This window comes from Nomascus leucogenys, chromosome 21, assembly GCF_006542625.1.
Source record: "Nomascus leucogenys isolate Asia chromosome 21, Asia_NLE_v1, whole genome shotgun sequence".
Classification (NCBI taxonomy): domain Eukaryota; kingdom Metazoa; phylum Chordata; class Mammalia; order Primates; family Hylobatidae; genus Nomascus; species Nomascus leucogenys.
The window spans coordinates 57729247-57747574 of record NC_044401.1 but is presented as its reverse complement, the minus strand read 5'-3'; the positions used below and the strand labels follow the sequence as shown (position 1 = coordinate 57747574).

The 18328-nt window shown below is 37.3% G+C and overlaps 1 protein-coding gene across 3 annotated transcripts in view; it reads left to right on the top strand.

Moving 5' to 3' along the window:
* Positions 1-18328, top strand: part of GRM7 (glutamate metabotropic receptor 7) — an 883018-nt gene that overhangs the window by 591262 nt on the left and 273428 nt on the right. For all 3 annotated transcript variants that reach the window (XM_003264928.3, XM_003264927.3, XM_030802151.1), the window contains exons 6-7: positions 3679-3879; positions 12766-12905. In XM_003264928.3, coding sequence (XP_003264976.2) covers positions 3679-3879; positions 12766-12905 — 341 coding nt within the window. The remainder of the gene's footprint in view (positions 1-3678; positions 3880-12765; positions 12906-18328) is intronic.

The window sequence follows — 18328 nt, the reverse complement described above, 5'->3', positions numbered from 1 at the left end:
TATATTTTATAGTGGTCAAAATGCCTCTGAGATTGCCTTTTCTAAGTTCTATGAAAAATAAGAGAAATTTATAAAGTAGCAGGTTATAAAATTCATATTAAAAATGAATAGCCTTATAAAATAAATATAGTAAAATGGTAATGTTAGAATTTAGTTAGTGAGTTCACTCTAAAGTTCTTTTAACATTGCTCTATGTTTGAAATTTTTCATAATAGAAAGTTGGAAAACAGTAAAACAGCCACAGTGTAGCAAAGAATAGCTTTTATATATAGATGAAATACCAGTAAAATGATTCATGAAAAATAACACCATACTTATAATAGCAAAAATGAATAAAACATTTTGGCTAACTTTGCAAGAAACATTCAAAACCTATATGAGAAAAACTGTAAACACTATTGAGAGAAGCAAAAGTAGACTTGAGCAAACGAAGATACAGATAGGAAGATTCAACTTCTGCAAGGCTTCTGTTCTAGGTGAGTTTATTTTTAAATACAACAGAAACACAATAAATGGACCACCAAGTTGCTAGATTTTCTTTCTGAAGATAATGGTCAATAAATTTTATTGGAAGAAATACATTATTCAGAAAAATCTTTAAAAATCAACAAATCTGGCACAGGGGGCTTGCTCTGTCAGTTATTAAAATATGTTATAAAGCCTTTATAGTTGAAACTCTGGTTTGGTGCATGGATAGAGAAAGTAAACCATGAAACAGATTTTAAAAATCCAGAAATGGACCCAGTCACATATGGAAATTTAACATATAGTAAAGGCAGAACCTCAGATCAGCAAGAGAAGGTGAACTGTCATAAATTACAGTAACTGCATAGCTATATGGTAAGAGATAAAATTTTGATTCATTTCTCACATTGCATAACAAAATAAATTCCAAGTGAGTCAAATATTTAACTTAAAAAAATTATATGAGTGCTAAGAGAAAACATGGATGAAAACTTCTGTACTCTGGAAGTGGGCCACTTTTTTCTAACCATGATTTAAAATCCAGAAGTATTAAGAGAAAACTAAATCAATACATTTTATTAGAAAGAAATGAATAAATTTTTATTTGGAAAAAGATACCTAAAGGAGGTAAAAGAATAATGACAAACTGGGAAAAATATTTGCAACTTAATCTCAAAGAGTTAATATATCTAATTAAATTTAAATAGAGAAGAGAATGGCCAATAACTTTTTATCAGAATTGGCTTATTTATGAACAGTTTACAAAAAAAGAAGTAAGTTTCCTCTTTCCACATGAAAGAAGCTCAATTTCCTTTATAACAAGAAAAATGCAAATAAAAATACACTGTGGTAGCATTTCTCACGTACCTGACTGACGCAAATTAAAGTTTGACAGCATACTCTGTTGCTGAGGTTGCAGGGAAGCAAACATTCAAATCCATTGCTGGTGGGACAGCAAAATGATGCAACCCTTTTAGAGTGGAATTTGCCAATATATATAAAAAATTTACCCTTTGACAAAGCTCCTCCACTTCTCAAAATTCTTCCCCAAAATACTCAGGCAAAACATGAAAAACACATATAGGCATATGCTGAAGGCTTTTCTATACTTTTTGGACTATTAGACATGATTGTTATTCTAAGAATGTTATCTGTATATTATGGGATAAAGCAAATGAATAATCATAATGGTATCGTTAAGAACCAAGATTTTCCTCATGAGAGAAAGGAAGTAGAGATTTAAGAGTGTCAAGGTTAAGCAAAAACTCTGTAGTCCTGAATTTGAATGGGAAGTAGCTGCATAAATTCATGATAAATTTTATCTTTAAAAAAAAAATCCTATACTATATACACTGAAAAACCCTAGATCCCGTGACAGGCAGTGAGCATAAAGTTGATTTGGTATTTAAATGAGATACATATAAAACACAACTCTCTAGCGTATGAGATATTAATGGTGCTCTGAAATTTAAAAATATAAATTCAAGTAAATTTGGGAAATTCTGAATTTCCCTCTTGGAGACTACATTTTATGTTATATGTTAAATGTTCTGGAAAAGTCTCTCAGTGAAGCAACCGAAAACATTTTAGCACAGTGGCTGTTGGGAAACCTTTGTGTGTTTTGCAGGAAAAGGGGTTGAGGTTGTAGAACTCTTATTGTTTCTTCACTACACAAATATGCCATAGAAAACAATTTGGAAAATATTGCTGTGAGAGTGAAATGCAATTCGTGGATAATTATTCTTCCTAGAGGGACAAGAGGTCTAGAGAGAGCTACTGGTGTCATGTACTCAATGAATGCGTAATTTAATGCAACAAGTGTTATTTAGTATCCACCAGATGCTAAATGCTACGTTCAAGGGTGGGGATCCAAGTTTAAAAACAAGAAAAATGTCTTGGACACCTGGTAGAGCATTAAAATATGATTCTATTGACTGCTATAAGCAAGATTTGAAATGTTTTACAGGAATGTTGAATTGCGACTGAGCGCCTCAGTGTGACAAACAGTTGGGAATTAAGTATGATGGTGGAAGCAAAGAGGAAGGATCTCCCTGGCAAAGTAAACAGCATGAGCAAAGATAGTTTTGACAGCAACAATAGTCACACCTATGTGGAAGAATAAAGGAAAATAAATGTGAGAGGGTAGGCAGGGTCCAGGTAATAAGAAGAATGTGGGCTTTGGGGTCTGACAAGCCTGGGCCATCATCATTGCTCTACCTGTAAATGGCCTTTGGAAGGTGATTTAATCTCTATAAGGCTCAGCTTTCCCATTGGTATCATAAGGATAAAAAAAAATTTACCTCCCAAAGTGATGATGACATAAAAATCCCACATCCACAGCTTTCAACACAGTGTGGGCGCTTAGTCAATATCAGTTGTTATCATTATTAGGCAGATGGGAGCAAAATGATAAATATCTACTGTTAACCAGTAAAAGGGATCTGGTTTTAATCTGTAGTCAGTAGACAGCCATTGAAGGATTCTTAGTGTGGGAATGGTGTGACCAGCTCTGTAGTTTGTAAAGGTGAACGTGGAGGAATTAATGGATGAAAGGAAACATTGAGCATTGCACGTGACGGAAAATGGTGGAAGGCATAAAGAGACCATTGGTGGAGTGTTTGAAACTGTTCAGTACTTCACAGGTAGAACTGCTAGAATTCATTAGACTTACATATGTGAGAGCAGGGATCGTGAAAGAGAAGAGAAAGAAAACGGACATCGGTGTTTCTAGCCTGAGCATCTGAATCTCCAGTAATACTAACAATTGAGACAGGCGACAGAGACGGTACAATAGGTGTGTAGAAGGTAATGAGTTCAGGTGTGAAATTTAGTTTGTTTTCTGTCATTATCCATTTGGCCTTTCTAGAGTAAGCGAGCTTTTCAGATTTGAATGTAGCAACCCAGCTTCTAATCTCAAAGATCCTTTTATTCTAAGGGACCACTATATTTTGAATAGCATGTAAGGTGTCACAAAGTAAAATACTACAAACTATTAGAGAAACCTAACATGGTAGCTGGATATGGATACCAACTGGCTATCACATGGTAGGCAAATGTGGCTTGAATTACTGTACTTATCAAAGCAGTGTTTTCTTTAAGCATAATTGAAAGTTTACTTTTAAATTTGGACATTCTACTCAATGCCAATTTGTGTGTGTGTGTGTGTGTGTGTGTGTGTGTGTGTGTGTGTGTGTTTCTTGTTTTAATGTGCAGGACAGGAGAGAATTGGAAAAGATTCCAACTATGAGCAGGAAGGTAAAGTCCAGTTCGTGATTGACGCAGTCTATGCTATGGCTCACGCCCTTCACCACATGAACAAGGATCTCTGTGCTGACTACCGGGGTGTCTGCCCAGAGATGGAGCAAGCCGGAGGCAAGAAGTTGCTGAAGTATATCCGCAATGTTAACTTCAATGGTGAGTCTCCAAAAATCCATCCTTTTTGGAATCCTAAGTGTTGGCATTCTGTTTCATAAGTTTTAAATGTCTGTTATTATTTGCTTTAAAATATGTATCAAAACTTGCTTGATTATGAAACTTTAAATGATTGAATCAATGCATGAATGAGCAAATGAATGAAAGAATGAGTTAAGATATATTTGGGGGTTATGATTTGGTCTCATTTTCTTGAAATAGAGATTTTTTTTTTTTTTGCTGCACAAAGCCAAATTCTTCTTTGGTGAATTTAGGTGGGTATAGGATGGAAGAGGAAGGGAAAGGAGCAGTTGCTGTAGGTACCTCTGAATATGGAAAAACTGTAGCCATTTTTCCTCTGCTCTCATACCACAAGAATTCACACAGAAGACTTCTGTGACCAAGTGTCAGTGGAGAGGTTTCCTCCACCCACCAAGCTAGCCATAAATTCTGCAGTGGACACAAGCTGAGTGTCCTCTACTTCAATTCCTACATGATCTATCTGGCATGCTGTCAAACCCCACAAGTTGGAGGCTTATTTCCCAAGACTCTTCTCCTTGCCACTTGCAATGACAGTGGCAAACCCTAGGTTGCTTTGTCTGTGCTTATGATGGTCCAGCTATAAACTGGAATTTTCACAATCCCCTCCTCAGGTTTGATTAATTTGCTAGAGCAACTCACAGAACTCAGTAAAACACTTACTTAAATTTATTACAAAGGGTATTTTAAAGGACACAAACCTCCAGATGAAGAGATCCTAGGGCAAAGTCTGAAAGGGTCCTGAGAGTAGGAGTTTCTGTCCCCAGGGATTTGGAGTGTGCTGGCCTCCCCTGCACACACATGAGTTCTTGCTCACCTTCCTGTCAGCCTCCATGTGTTCAACTCTGAACCTTGTCCTCTTGGGTCTTTTATGAAGATTTCATTGAATAGGCATGATCGACAACCATGAAGAAATGTGATTGGACACAAAGGGTATAGTCTAATACTAATAGGCTAAGTGGGAATACCCAGTGAGGCCTGTCTGTCCAGATCCTTCTTGGTCTATCTGTGCAACATTTCTTCCTCCAGGATATGGGGCAGGACCCTTCTAAAATGAAGGTCTGATAGCCTATTAACAAAAAGGTGGAGGAAGGTTAGAATCCTGCCTTGGGCTGGTAAAAGGAGGGCAGGGGAAGGTCAGAAAGAGAAATTGTTTTCTGAGGCCTAAAGTGCCCCAACATTATAACAAGGGCTATGGTAATTATGAGCCGAGAACCATAAATGAAAAGCCACACACACACACACACACACACACACACACACACACTCTCTCTCTCTCTCTCTCTTATAAACTAACATCACAATACTCAAGTTAATTGAGGTAATATTTGTAATTTGTCACATCAACCATATTTCAAGTTTTAAACATATTTCTCAAAGTACAAAACTCTTTTATAAATTGATAGGTTTCCTAAAAGAGGTGGGTAGAGATAGGTGAAAAAATGGGCCAATAGGATAAAAGACATAGGAGGAAGCACATTCTGATAATGTCTATTTGAATAGTCTCAACTCTTACAACATCTTAATGTTTCACATGCCAAGAGCTAAATAAGTAAACTTCAATGTATGAGCAATGCAACATTCAACACAGACAGTAACAAATAATCTTAATTATATTATAAATAAGTTGTGTAACTGAAGTGAAGGAGGATGAGGAAGAAATAATGAATGCAAGTAATTTTGGAAAATAGTATCTAACTGTATAAGGCTGAAGACAAAATAACTGTACACATATATTGGACAACATCTAGTAAATCTGTATTTTTTTCACAATTCTGAAGCTAATCTATGTATATAATGGGACTGAGAATTATATATATTGTGAATAATGAGAGCCAGGTTTCTCATTATCCAAGATAAAAATCACTAATAAGGAATGAAAGAAATATAGAATGAACTCTGTTGTGTTGGATTACAATATGTATGGTTTTTAATATACGTGCAATGGGTAAATATAGAAGTAAATTTTATATATGTATTATGTATACCAATTCTGCCTGGCTCTGTTCCCTGAGACGGCCTGAGAGCAATGGTACACTGGTAAAAATGAGCACATGTAGCACACAGATCTTATTTATAAATACCATTGTTAAATTAAAAAGGTTAGAAGAACCCTTAAATAATGGTTGGGACCAGGGCTGGGGCAGGGAAAGCCCAAGATAAGCTTGAGACATGCTGTACCAGAATATAACAAAGTTCTCAAAAACTGAAGTGGTCATGTTGAAAGGGCACAGAAACCAAATTGGAAGAGATCCCGTTGGCCATCTCTGGGACCCCAGTGGATTATAACTCATAAAATAAAATAAATAACCATGAATCCATACTGATATCAATAAACACTTGAACCAATTAAACAAATACAAGAGAATAGGCAGCATGATGGAATAAAGTTAAGATGGAAATACAAAGTCACCCTTCTGTAAAGACCTAAGTAGTAATTTTTTTAGGCAAGAGTCATGGGATGCTGAAAGTATTGGGTTACAGCATGATGAGAAACAAGATATTTGCATAGCCTCAAAGTACCTTTCACCAAGATACATATGAATAACCAAAAAGAAAATAGTAGCTCTGTAGTGGAGAAAACTGGGAGATAGCACATAAAACAGGTAATCAAGGTGGACATCATCACTAATGAGACTTATGAACATTGTGTGCCTTTTGATATGATACACTGGCATGATTACAGCATCACTTCTGAGGTCTTACTGCCAAAAAGCCTACCTTAAATCTAATTTTAAGGAAACATCAAACAAATCCAAATTAAAAGATGTTTTGTAAAATCACTGGCAAGTACTTTTCAAAAGTGTCCAGGTCATGAGAATAATAGATAAAGGAACTGTTTCTGACTCAAAGAGACTGAGGAAGTATTACTATCAAATGTAATGTGGAAATACTGATTAATCTTATGCTAGAAAAAACACTAATGGGAAGGTGGAGGAATTTTAATAACATTTACAGATTAATTTTAATAGCATTCTATCATTGTTAACTTACTGGTTTAGATATAGTATGATTTTTAAAAACTCTTTACTTTTTTCTCTTAATAACAACTCATTTAAAACCCACAACATTGTATCAATCTTTCAAGAGTTACCTAGTATCTGAATGAAGAGGAACCACATTCTATATGGGGATCAATAGTTTCCTAGTTTCCATGGAGAGAAAGAAGGTCAACTACAAGCTATGTTCTTTCTGTATTTTTTTCTTGATGTTACAGAATCTCCTAATATTTGTATAACCAATTTTCCCAGAGTCAAACAAATATAAATTTTATTTTTTTCAAGCATCATATTTCATTTGCTGAGGTCAGTTTCTGGATTTTTTATTCTGGTTCATGGATATGTATGAACATTCTTACCCTTGCGACAAAAATAAAATTTGTTTGGTGAGTTTTCTTGATGGTTCTTCCCTGATTCTTCTGTTAGAGAATGATTATAGACTATTTTGTCTAGATGGTCTTGTCTATTGACAAGCCAGAATAACTGAGCTATTCATAGGGCTTATGTTTATTAAGTGGTTATTGTGTGCCAGAAGTTGCTAAACATTTTATGCATTGGCTTATTTTATCTTTAAAACCTCATAATGGTTTAGGATGCTATTTTTTTCCTTTTTTTTTAACAGATAAGGAAACTGATTCATGGGGAGTTTAAGAATTACGATATTCAAATCCATACAGCTAGGTAGCGATGATGTTATACTTGAGACACAGGACAACTAAGTCCACAATCTGGTTCCTTGAATGTTATTCTTCAAGTTGCTGAGAGGAAGGGCTTCCTGCATCATTCCTGCTGCCTCCTTTTAGATCTGAGGTTGCATGGGAATTTCAGGAAGGGCTAATTTTTTCTCTCTTTTTTTTTGTCATCATTGTAATCATACTCTATGGTCAACAAAATCTTCTTTCTCTGAGGATATATTTTTCTTCCATATGACAACTAAGAGGCTTCTGGCTCCCAAGACACTGCAGTACTCATGGATGACAGGGCTCAAAAGTTTTGTAAAGCAAAGAAGCTGTGCTAAATTTAATCAGTGGGTCCTATGTCACTTTACGGGAGCAAAGGTTAGAGGGGAAAAAACTTGACATGTTTTACTCATTCAATTTTCTGACTTTTGGTTAAAAAAATCAAATCCTAGAGAAAAGAAAATATTTGTTCAAGACTCCATAGCTAGCAAAGGACAGAGACAGATCTAGAACGCAAGTCTTTTTCCAATCTGCTGTGAAAAATTTAAACTTTATTTTGCATGTTTTAGGAGGATTTTGATTTTTCTTTGTCTCAATAAGCTTGAGATTATGTTTCACTGTTACTTTAGTGCAAAATTTGCTGTATAGGTTGGAGTTCTGTTCCAGATAGCAGAGTATAATTTAAGAATTCTGGTCTTCACATTTGCCAAAGTAGCAATTTAAGAAATGATAATATCGTACCCTACAGGTATTGATACAGTTTTATCAAGTATTTAGCCTCCTCTTATGCATTGAGGAAAGAAATGGGTAATTTAGTTTTTATCATGCCTAAATATTTTTCCTGCATCCCAAATCAATGCAAAGTCCCAAGCCTAAATTCATTTTAGTTATCTTTATGTTGGCCCATCAAATATAAATTTAACAAATTTGGTGTCTTGATTGTAAAATCTCAAATAATAGCTATAGAAAGAAGGATTTCATCTGAAGCATGTCTGTACTTCAATTTACTAGTTTCTAGAAAACAAATTGGAGTAGGTTATATTTTGTAGAGATGGCAGATCTCACATGCTCTTTTTGCAATATGATGTTAGCTTTCCTTCATCAAGAGGTGAGATCTATTTTTCCTCCCTTTGAGTGAGCCTGTGACTAATTTGGAAGTAGTACTGTAACTTCTAAGGCAAAATATTTTTGTCTAGTTTTGTTGGAACATTTGGACTATGAGCATGGCTACCATACTGGGAGGAAGCCTAGATGCCCCACTGATGGGCCACATGTAGCCACATGTTCTGGCTACAACCCCAGTTGAGGATCCCACCTGTTAGCCAATATCAACTGTCAGACATGAGAGCCTTAAATTGCCCCAGCTGACATGAGTGGACCAGAGAGCTGCTGTCCCCACAGAGCTCTGACCAAATTACAAAATATATGTTGTCACTGTTTTGAGTACTAATATTCAGAGTGGTTTCTTGGGCAGAAAGAGATATCAGGAACCCAAACAAATGCAGCGTTCCTGGAATCTGTGCATGGCGTGGTAAAATGAGAACAGAAAATGTGTCTGGTAAATACATTGATGCAGAAGACTGTTTTATTATCTGGGCTATCTGAATCTCTATTCCTTCTCTGTCCAAGAAGAAAGAAACTCAGATACTCTCATCCAGTAGGGGAAATTTCAGGCTTCAGTAGAATCTGTTATCTGTCCTTTACTGTCTGTTACCCATCTTGTCCGGTGGCCCTACTTCTTTTGCCCTAGTGTACCTGCATCTTGGCTCTAATGCCTTGTGGGCATCTCTGTGGGGAATCACTTCCCCTTTGGTGAATTCTTTATCTCCTCTGGACTTTTTTAAAATATAGAGTTCACTGAACACAATGCTTCTTATTCTCTTTTAAGAAGCTCATGGATGCTGTTAAAAAGGAGATGTGGGGATTAAAAACTAGAAATAATAAGACAGCTGCATTAGAGAATCCATCAAAAAGGCCAAAGCCACACAATGTGCTATTACAAGTCATCACTTAGATAAAGTATGCAGCTCTTCTGCCTTAATATTTTTTAAACTGGAACTTTAATGAGAATGGAAAGGGCATGACAAGACCATTTCTTCTAACAAAAATTGCAAGAAGGGAGAAAGATTAGGTGATGGGGCCCATTCTGATGAATATGTAGCTGGTGCACTTGAGTTCCTCTGGAGCCCCAGGCCTCCAATATTCTTCCTTTCCCCTCTCAAAGACTGTGAAAATCTCAAATCACATTGTTTAATGAATAGAAGCTATAGAATTACAGTAAAGCACAACATGAATCCTAGTATCCAATGTGAATAATAATGTCTTCGTGCAAACTGACAGGATTCTCATTTATTTGCTAATAGCATGTGAAATCCAAATTTTATTTCTTCTTCTTATATACTCGCAAGGCTTGTTGAAATCAGAAAGCCAATATTAGAAATCTTTTGTTGTTATTGAGGTTTTTGTTGTCATTATTTTCTCCCTGTACTGGAAAGACTTGTGTTGGTTCTTACACACAGCAGGCTTAAGAGATCCTATTATGATAAAGTGGGTGCCTTTGTGATCTATGGGGGTAGTGTCTAGGTAAAAGACAGAAAAAAACAAATTGAAATGGTGCTTTGGCCACACGCAGATTCAGCTGTTGACTCAAATTGGCGGGACCAAAGCAGTGTTGCTCATAAGAGATCAGTGTCCACTCCCAGAGCTCCAGCTTGCTGTTTGGAAAATAAAAAAATGTTTATAGTGATGGAGAAATTTAAATTAGATACCAGTTAGGTATGAACACTTCACCAGCAAGTGGGGAGCAGAGAGGGAGGAAGGAGCCAGTGTGCCAAAGCCTTTACTGGGGTTCAGGGCATGTATTAATCCATTTTCACACTGCTGCACTACTGATAAAGACATGGCCAATACTGGGTAATTTATAAAGAAAAAGAGGTTTAATGGACTCACAGTTCCATGAGGCTGGGGAAGCCTCACAATTAGCGTGGAAGACAAAAGGCACATCTTTACATGGTGGCAGGCAAAAGAGAATGAGAGCCAAGTGAAAGGGGAAACCCCTTTTAAAGACATCAGATCTGGTGAGACTCATTCACTACCACAAGAACAGTATGAGGGAAACTGCCCGCATGATTCAATTATGTCCCACTGGGTCCCTCCCCCAACACACGGGAATTATGGGAGCTACAATTCAAGATGAGATTTGAGTGGGGAAACAACCAAACCATATCAGGGCATTACCTAGATATGTTTCCTGTGACAGAGTTGGATTTGTTAACTTGAAGAGTGTGTGAGTATAAGCAAGGGAACTCAGTAAGCCCGTTCTTGGTAGTTCCAGGAGCAGAGAAAGCCACTCAAGTGGTTCAGGTTATAGAGTCTTGTTTGTCTAGAACACAAAAACAGGAAATGGATGAAGACTGCCTTCAAATACGTAGATCAAGGGTGACAAGACAGAGACAGGATGAGATGGATATCGAGGCAATTTGAATATTCATATTCAAATGAGAGTTATGACAGCAACTTAACCAGACAGGGAAAAGTATGCTTAAAATAGTAAAAAAACAAAAAAACAAAAAAAATCAAAAAGATGCCAAACCTTGAGGAAGCAGCCATGATGTTGAGAACGTCCCCACACAAACAACTAACTCAACACAAGAATGACGCTAAAAGATATACCTAATGCTAAATGACGAGTTAATGGGTGCAGCAAAACAACATGGCACATGGATACATATGTAACAAACCTGCACATTGTGCACATGTACCCTAAAACCTACAGTATAATAATAAAAAAAAAACAATGACGCTAAAATATGTGTTCAATAGATGATAATGATTTTTTATAGTTTTTATTTTTATCATTGTTTTATTTGCTTATACCCCCAAACCAGACTTAACAATGCTTTCAGCAACCCAGACAAATGTATCTTTCATTGCACCAAAGTTGCCCTTTTCTAACTGATATCTAATTTTAATTTCTCTGTCACTATAAATAATTTTTATTTTATTTTCCAAACAGCAAGCTGGGGCTCACACTGGGAGAGGGCACTGATATTCTCAGAGCAGCATTGCTTTGGTGCCATCAATTTGGGTCAATAGCTGAATCTGTGTGTGGCCAAAGCACCATTTGAGTTTGTAAATGGCACGAAATAGAGCATTGTTTTCTGCTGGGAATATTGGTCCAGTATTAGCCTATAGACAGATAGCAGTCATATATCATATTATCATGTGGCCAGTGGTATTTTTTCCTAGTTCCAGAGGATCATGAAATAAACAGAACTCAGTTACTAAATGTTTGGTGATTCGTTTGTAACTATTGCTGAAACTAACCAAAACTCACGTCTTGCATCATTTGTACATAGTTTTCCAGTTGTTCTATGTGGTTAATATTAAGGATTCTTTACTCATCCAACCATATACAGTTATATATTAAGTATGGACAGATAGATACAGATATAGATATAGGTGTATACACTTAATAAATATATTGGTTCTTTAAAATTAACTCCAAAGTCTAATTCTATCAAAATAATTGGTTGTGGCTTAAGATAGACATTTTAGGAAGATACAAATGAGAGATTGAGAAATAAACCAATATTTATTGAACACCTGCCAAACATTTTACCTGTTTATGATATAAATTAGAAATAACCAGCAAAAACATTTTAAATACAATGAGTAGAAAAGTACATTTAAATACATTTTTCTTATTTACTTCTTGTTTTCTAAATTGTATTTCTCTTTTAACATTAATTTGTTATTTTTGAAATTGTTCTTTACTGACCACAATTTAGGGTTAGACAGAAACTAAAATAAGAGTTAAAATCATCATCATCAGGAGCATAATAAAACTTAAGGCTGTCTCTTAAAAATAGTGCATATAGTTTTTATTCCTCAGAAAGGGGAAAATACTAGAATAAAATTTTAAGAAATATTGAGAAATAGTGAAACTATTCAAAAGGGGAAGTAGTCTTCCACCTTCTATAATTAAAATCCATAGGCCATAGTGATAACTTGCCTATGAATTCCAGGGGCCGTTTTGGGGGGACCTATTAAAGGGGATATCTACTAACTACCTTGCTCCTTGGCAAGTATCTAGCCTGTCACCCATAGTACGAGAGATATAAGGAATCTTGTTTAAATTTAGAATCTTTCATTTTTTCTGTCTTCCTTAGGTAGTGCTGGCACTCCAGTGATGTTTAACAAGAACGGGGATGCACCTGGGCGTTATGACATCTTTCAGTACCAGACCACAAACACCAGCAACCCGGGTTACCGTCTGATCGGGCAGTGGACAGACGAACTTCAGCTCAATGTGAGTTCTGCTTGCTTCTCTTCTTCCCCTGTTGAGATGAATGAACAGACTTTTAATTTGCTCAGTTATACACATTTCTTGTTTAATGTTTGTGTGCATATACAAGTGAGCATGCAATTTGATGTGGGCATCAGCAGGAACTGATATCCAATAATAATGATGGTGATGATGATGATGGGAAATGTGCATTGAGTTTCATGCATTATATTCATCACCTGTGCGAATTATCTCATTTAATCTGAGACCCAGGTTACTTAGCAAACAGGTTACTACTTAGCAATTTCACAAGATCCTTTTCTTGGTTAAACTTTTTATTTCTTCTGTCTCCCCCCATTCCTTCCTTCCTTTTTCTTCATTTGGTGGTACTGATTTTTTTATTATTATTTTGAGACATTTGAGTGTATCACTTTATGTGAGATTTATAATGGGATTATCTGAGTAATTGCAGCGCTTCCCATTTCTGTAACCTCTCCCACTTTCTGTAAAATTGACCTTAAGTAAACAGCCACTGCCTTTCACAAGATTATGTCAAATCCATCAGCCAATGTCCCAGCTCCTAAACAATCCAAAAATTCTCTCTTAGCCTTTTTGTTCATTTAGGCCTTGAAATAATTGGATAAGACTCATCCACATTGGGGAGGGCAATTTGTTTTACTCACCTACTGATTCAAGTGTTCATCGAATCCAGAAACCTCACAGACACACCTAGAATATTCGAGCAACTATCAGCACACTGCATGGCAAAGTAGAACGTAAGATTAGCCATCAGTCTCTATCCTAGAAAAATCCTTTAATGTCTTTTGTAAAGCAATAAATTATGCCATTAGCCTTTATTAATCTATACCTTAGGAGGCACTTTTGGAATTATTGAGAACAAGGCTTCTTGGGTGTGGGAAGCAAATCCATTTCTTGGGAAGTGGAAGATTATGTCATGGTTTCTATGAAGAAAGGATTGTTCACACAGGGAGCAGTGAAGCCACTACAGGCCAGTTACCTCATTCGCACAGAGCCTTAGCCTAGATCTGCTTGCACCTGTCCAGTTCTCCCCATTGTGAGGTGCACCATACACATGAACTGGCACTAACATTGGGTCCAAAGGATTATGCTTTGGCATCTGGGAATGGTTGGAATCAACAGGTACCATCCATGGCTTATACAAATGCAAATGGCCAAGATCAAAAAAGAAGCTAAGATTATTCTGAATCCAAGGCACACTAAACTTGCAAGTAAAAGGAGAAAATAAAAACAACACAAACAAAAACCTAAAAGGTAAACTCAAGGGGTAGTAATCAAAAGCAGAATAACCTGGGTGACACACTCAAAGTGTGTTTTTACTGGGTGCTGCCATGTGATATGAAGATGGGTCAGCGTCAACTAAAGGTAGAGAATCAAGGTCTATGGTACATAGGTGAAGTGCTCAGGGCTTATTGTAAGACCCAGTGGATTAAATAGGTTCATTAGTCTTTTCCAGCATAAACCCTGCACTCTTGTTAAATTTCTGGCACATATAATTTGTCCAATATCCATAAGAGTTCCCAAGTAGCATTCACCAACTTCAGATGGGATCTTACATGGGAGTTCTCAAGCACACTATTTTAAGAACAAATATTAACACTGATTTTATTTTTATTTGTTTGGTGTGTATTTTATCCTTTATAAGAATTGCATTTGATTAGCTATTCAACAAGTTTTTGTTGTTTTTTTTGGTTTTGGTTTTAAATACCTATCAAGTTAGAAGCACTGCAAGAGTCAATGTGTAGGTACACAGTGGAGATGAAACAAATGTGGTCTCTGTTCTTACACAATTCAGCAACTAGGATAGAGTTACGTGGTACACAGCAAACAGATAGGTACATGGAAATTCTGAAGTGTGATAATGGAAAAGGTGTAGAGAGGATACTGAGGTAGAAAAGAAAGGACCTACTACAAGAGAAGCCAGCAATGTGAAAACTAGAGTGACCAGCAGGTCAGATGGCTGATGTGATGATGATTTAATCAGCAAGGGAAATGAGAGGAAAGGAAAGAGGAGATGTTAGAGCAATAGGTAAGAGCCACATTCATGCAACCCCTTGTATGTCATGATACATTTTAAACATTTTATTCTGAGTGCATTTAAAAGCCACTAAGAAGTACTAAGCAAGGAAGTGAGGGAGTGGCTGCATCAGATTTAGGAATAAAATTACTTTGGCTGCTGGGAAGATAATGGAGGGGGCAAAGGTAGCAGCAGAAAGACCAATTATGATTCTGTTGCTGGTGTCTAGCTAGAATAGGGGAGCTAAGTGAGGTGGTTCTCAAACTTCAGTGTGCATCAGAGCCATCTGGAGGGCTTGTAACAGTACATATTACCGGGCCCTGCTCTCAGAGAACCTGATTCAGAAGAACTAGAGGTGCGGGAAGCCTCAATATTGGCTTTTTATCAGAAGTCATTGGGCAATGTTGATGACACTTTGAGAACCACTGGCTCAGGGACATGTGTGATAGTGAAGATGAAGCCAAATGAATAGGATTAACGTGAGGCACTGTGTGGATGATGGCAACACGTGAGATGAGGGAGGCTGCTGGGAGTGGACGGGAGAAAATCAAGAATCCCAACTGGGATTATTATATATGTGAGACTTCTTAAATATACTACAGCCAAAATGAAATGGGTATAGTCTGAAGCTCAGACAACAGTTGTGAGTCATAATTATAAAACAATGTAAACAACCTATAAATGGTCTTTAAATCCATTACAAAGAGAGATAAAAGAAGAGCAGAGAACCCAAGGCCTTGAAAACCTCCTAGAAAATGACACAATTCCAGCTGGGTGCAGTGGCTCATGCCTGTAATCCCAGCACTTTGGGAGGCTGAGGTGGGCAGATCACGAGGTCAGGAGATCAAGACCATCCTGGCTAACACTGTGAAACCCTGTCTCTAAAAACACAAAAAAATTAGCCAGGCGTGGTGGTGGGCACCTGTAGTCCCAGCTACTCGGGAGGCTGAGGCAGGACAATGGTGTGAACCCGGGAGGTGGAGCTTACAGTGAGCCAAGATCGTGCCACTACACTCCAGCCTGGGTGACAGAGCAAGACTCCGTCTCAAAAAAAAAAAAAAAAATTAACTGAGCCTGGTGGCGCACACCTCTAATCCCAGCTACTTGGGAGGCTGAGGCAAGAGAATCGCTTGAACCCAGGAGGCGGAGGTTGCAGTGAGCCGAGATCATGCCACTACACTCCAGCCCTGGCGAGAGTGCGAGACTCCATCTCAGAAAAGAAAATGACACAATTCCATTCCATCTACTCCAAATAGCACTCAGTTTAAAATATTCTGTTTAATTTGCCCAGAGAATTGGGCTAACCATATACTTTTGATTTTTGTTTGGGTTTATGCTAGCTAAATCAGGGGTTTGTTCTTGGCTAGGAACTAAGTGGGAGCATTCTTTACTCTACTTTGTCATGCTAAGAGTGATGTGTTAGGAAAAACAGGCACGCTCAGGTGGATGCAGTAGTTTATACTTGGTATTGCATGGGACCTAAAAGAGTGAATGACAACCATGAAAGGAGTCATTTTTAGGGGGATAAGAGGCTGGGTTTAATTCAATTAGTGTGGCTACTGAGATAAGGGGACTTGGTAGGATGTCACCCTGTTGACACCTTTTATTGTGAGATTTAATTTGAATTGTGTTCAGGGGGATTAAAAAAGAAAATAAAAGTTAAGTAGAGTACCCAGAGGGCACCCTACCCCTCTCACCTGGGGACCCGGAGCCACACCCAGTTGTCCTATCCAATGATTGGTTTCTCTCCAACATCATCCTGCCCTGGATGTTCCTTTTGCTGTAATTATTCTATTAAATGTTCTGTGAGAGTGGAATTTGGGCAAACGGTTTTGTAGGTTTGCTTTCCTCTAGTCAATGGAACAAAATAAAATATTTCAAGTAAAAAGTGTATGCCTCCTCGCAAAGATTCATGGGTACTTTTTCAATTCCCAGTTACATCATCTCAAGCAAATGAAATTTTCAAGGGCGGCTTTCTCTGTGGTCAGTAATTGCAAATGAATTTCTGAGCCAAGAAATCAGAGTTTTAGGTTCTTAGAATCCCAGCTGTATAGATCAGACTCCTCTGCTGTTCCCTATGCAATTTCTGGAATTTAAGTGCTTAGCAGTGTGCTGTCTGCTGTAAAATGTCTCATGTACCCTCATTACACTCTGTCTCCTTTGTGGCTCAAGAGATGACTGCATGGTTAGCTACCAGGATGTTTCTGCTGAACAAGAATTCTGTGGAAGGGAATCATAACCAACAAAACCATTCACTCTTCTGATTGTAACCTCTACAGAAACAACCCTAATTTAATTTCTTAGGTTTCTATTCTACCAAGAAACTTTATGAAGTACTCTTCCTGGGGGAGAGAAGAAGTGACAATGCAACAAACATGATTGCCTATCTGCAGTGTGTCAGGAGAGATGATAGCTCATGGAGATACTAGAATAAATAAGAGGCAGATCCATGCACCCCAAGTTCACAGTCTAGGTAGGGTAAGGGCTCTGTAGTAGATATATGGCATTTTAGGGCTACGGACAGGCACTGGTTTAGAGACACCCACCACAAAGTTATATTTGAACTGGATCTTTTGAAGGTTAAGTAGTAGTTCACAAGGTGAAGTAGAAAAAAATTGCTTTGGAATAAATAACGCAGTAATATTTAAAAATTAGGGTAGGAGTATATTTCTGAAAAAGGCAAGAAATGGGATGTGGATGCTTAAAAAATTCTAAATTGATGTTGTAAGTAAAATATATTATGTGTGATAGAAACCATGATGGTTACTTTGTCATCTTTTATCTGAAATTAGGAAGTTCAGAAATGTTAAAAATGTCAATTTTCCAGATAACTAAAATTCTCTAATATGCCAAAATGTCAATTAAAGCATTTCTAGAAAGGAACTATCCTTAATAGCAGCTTCCTACAGTGAACTGCATATTCTCTTAAATAGAAGACTGAATGAATATTATTTCCTCTTTTCTGGATAACTGAAGTTCTACAAACCTCAATTTTCTGCCATTGGTTAGGATGGACCAACTTTCTGATCTTCTGAGGCATATGGGGTTTCTTGACTTTTTCTGGTGATTTGTTTTCTCTGTTAAAACTTACACTTCACACCTAGAGACTAAAAGCTCCTTGAAGGTAGAATCTGTTTTAGTCATTGCTCGGATGCCTGTAAACATGGTAACTAGCACACAGCAGGCATTTGTTATTTTTTTGTTAATATTTAAAATCATGTATAATGAACATGTACTTTTTAAAATGGTGGACATTAACTGCAGCCATTAGTCACTCTTCCTCCTTCTGAGAAGAGCACCCAAGTTTCTCCTTCTTGTTTTTTTGAGACGGAGTCTCTCTGTTGCCCGGGCTGGAGTGCAGTGGCGTGATCTTGGCTCACTGCAACCTCCG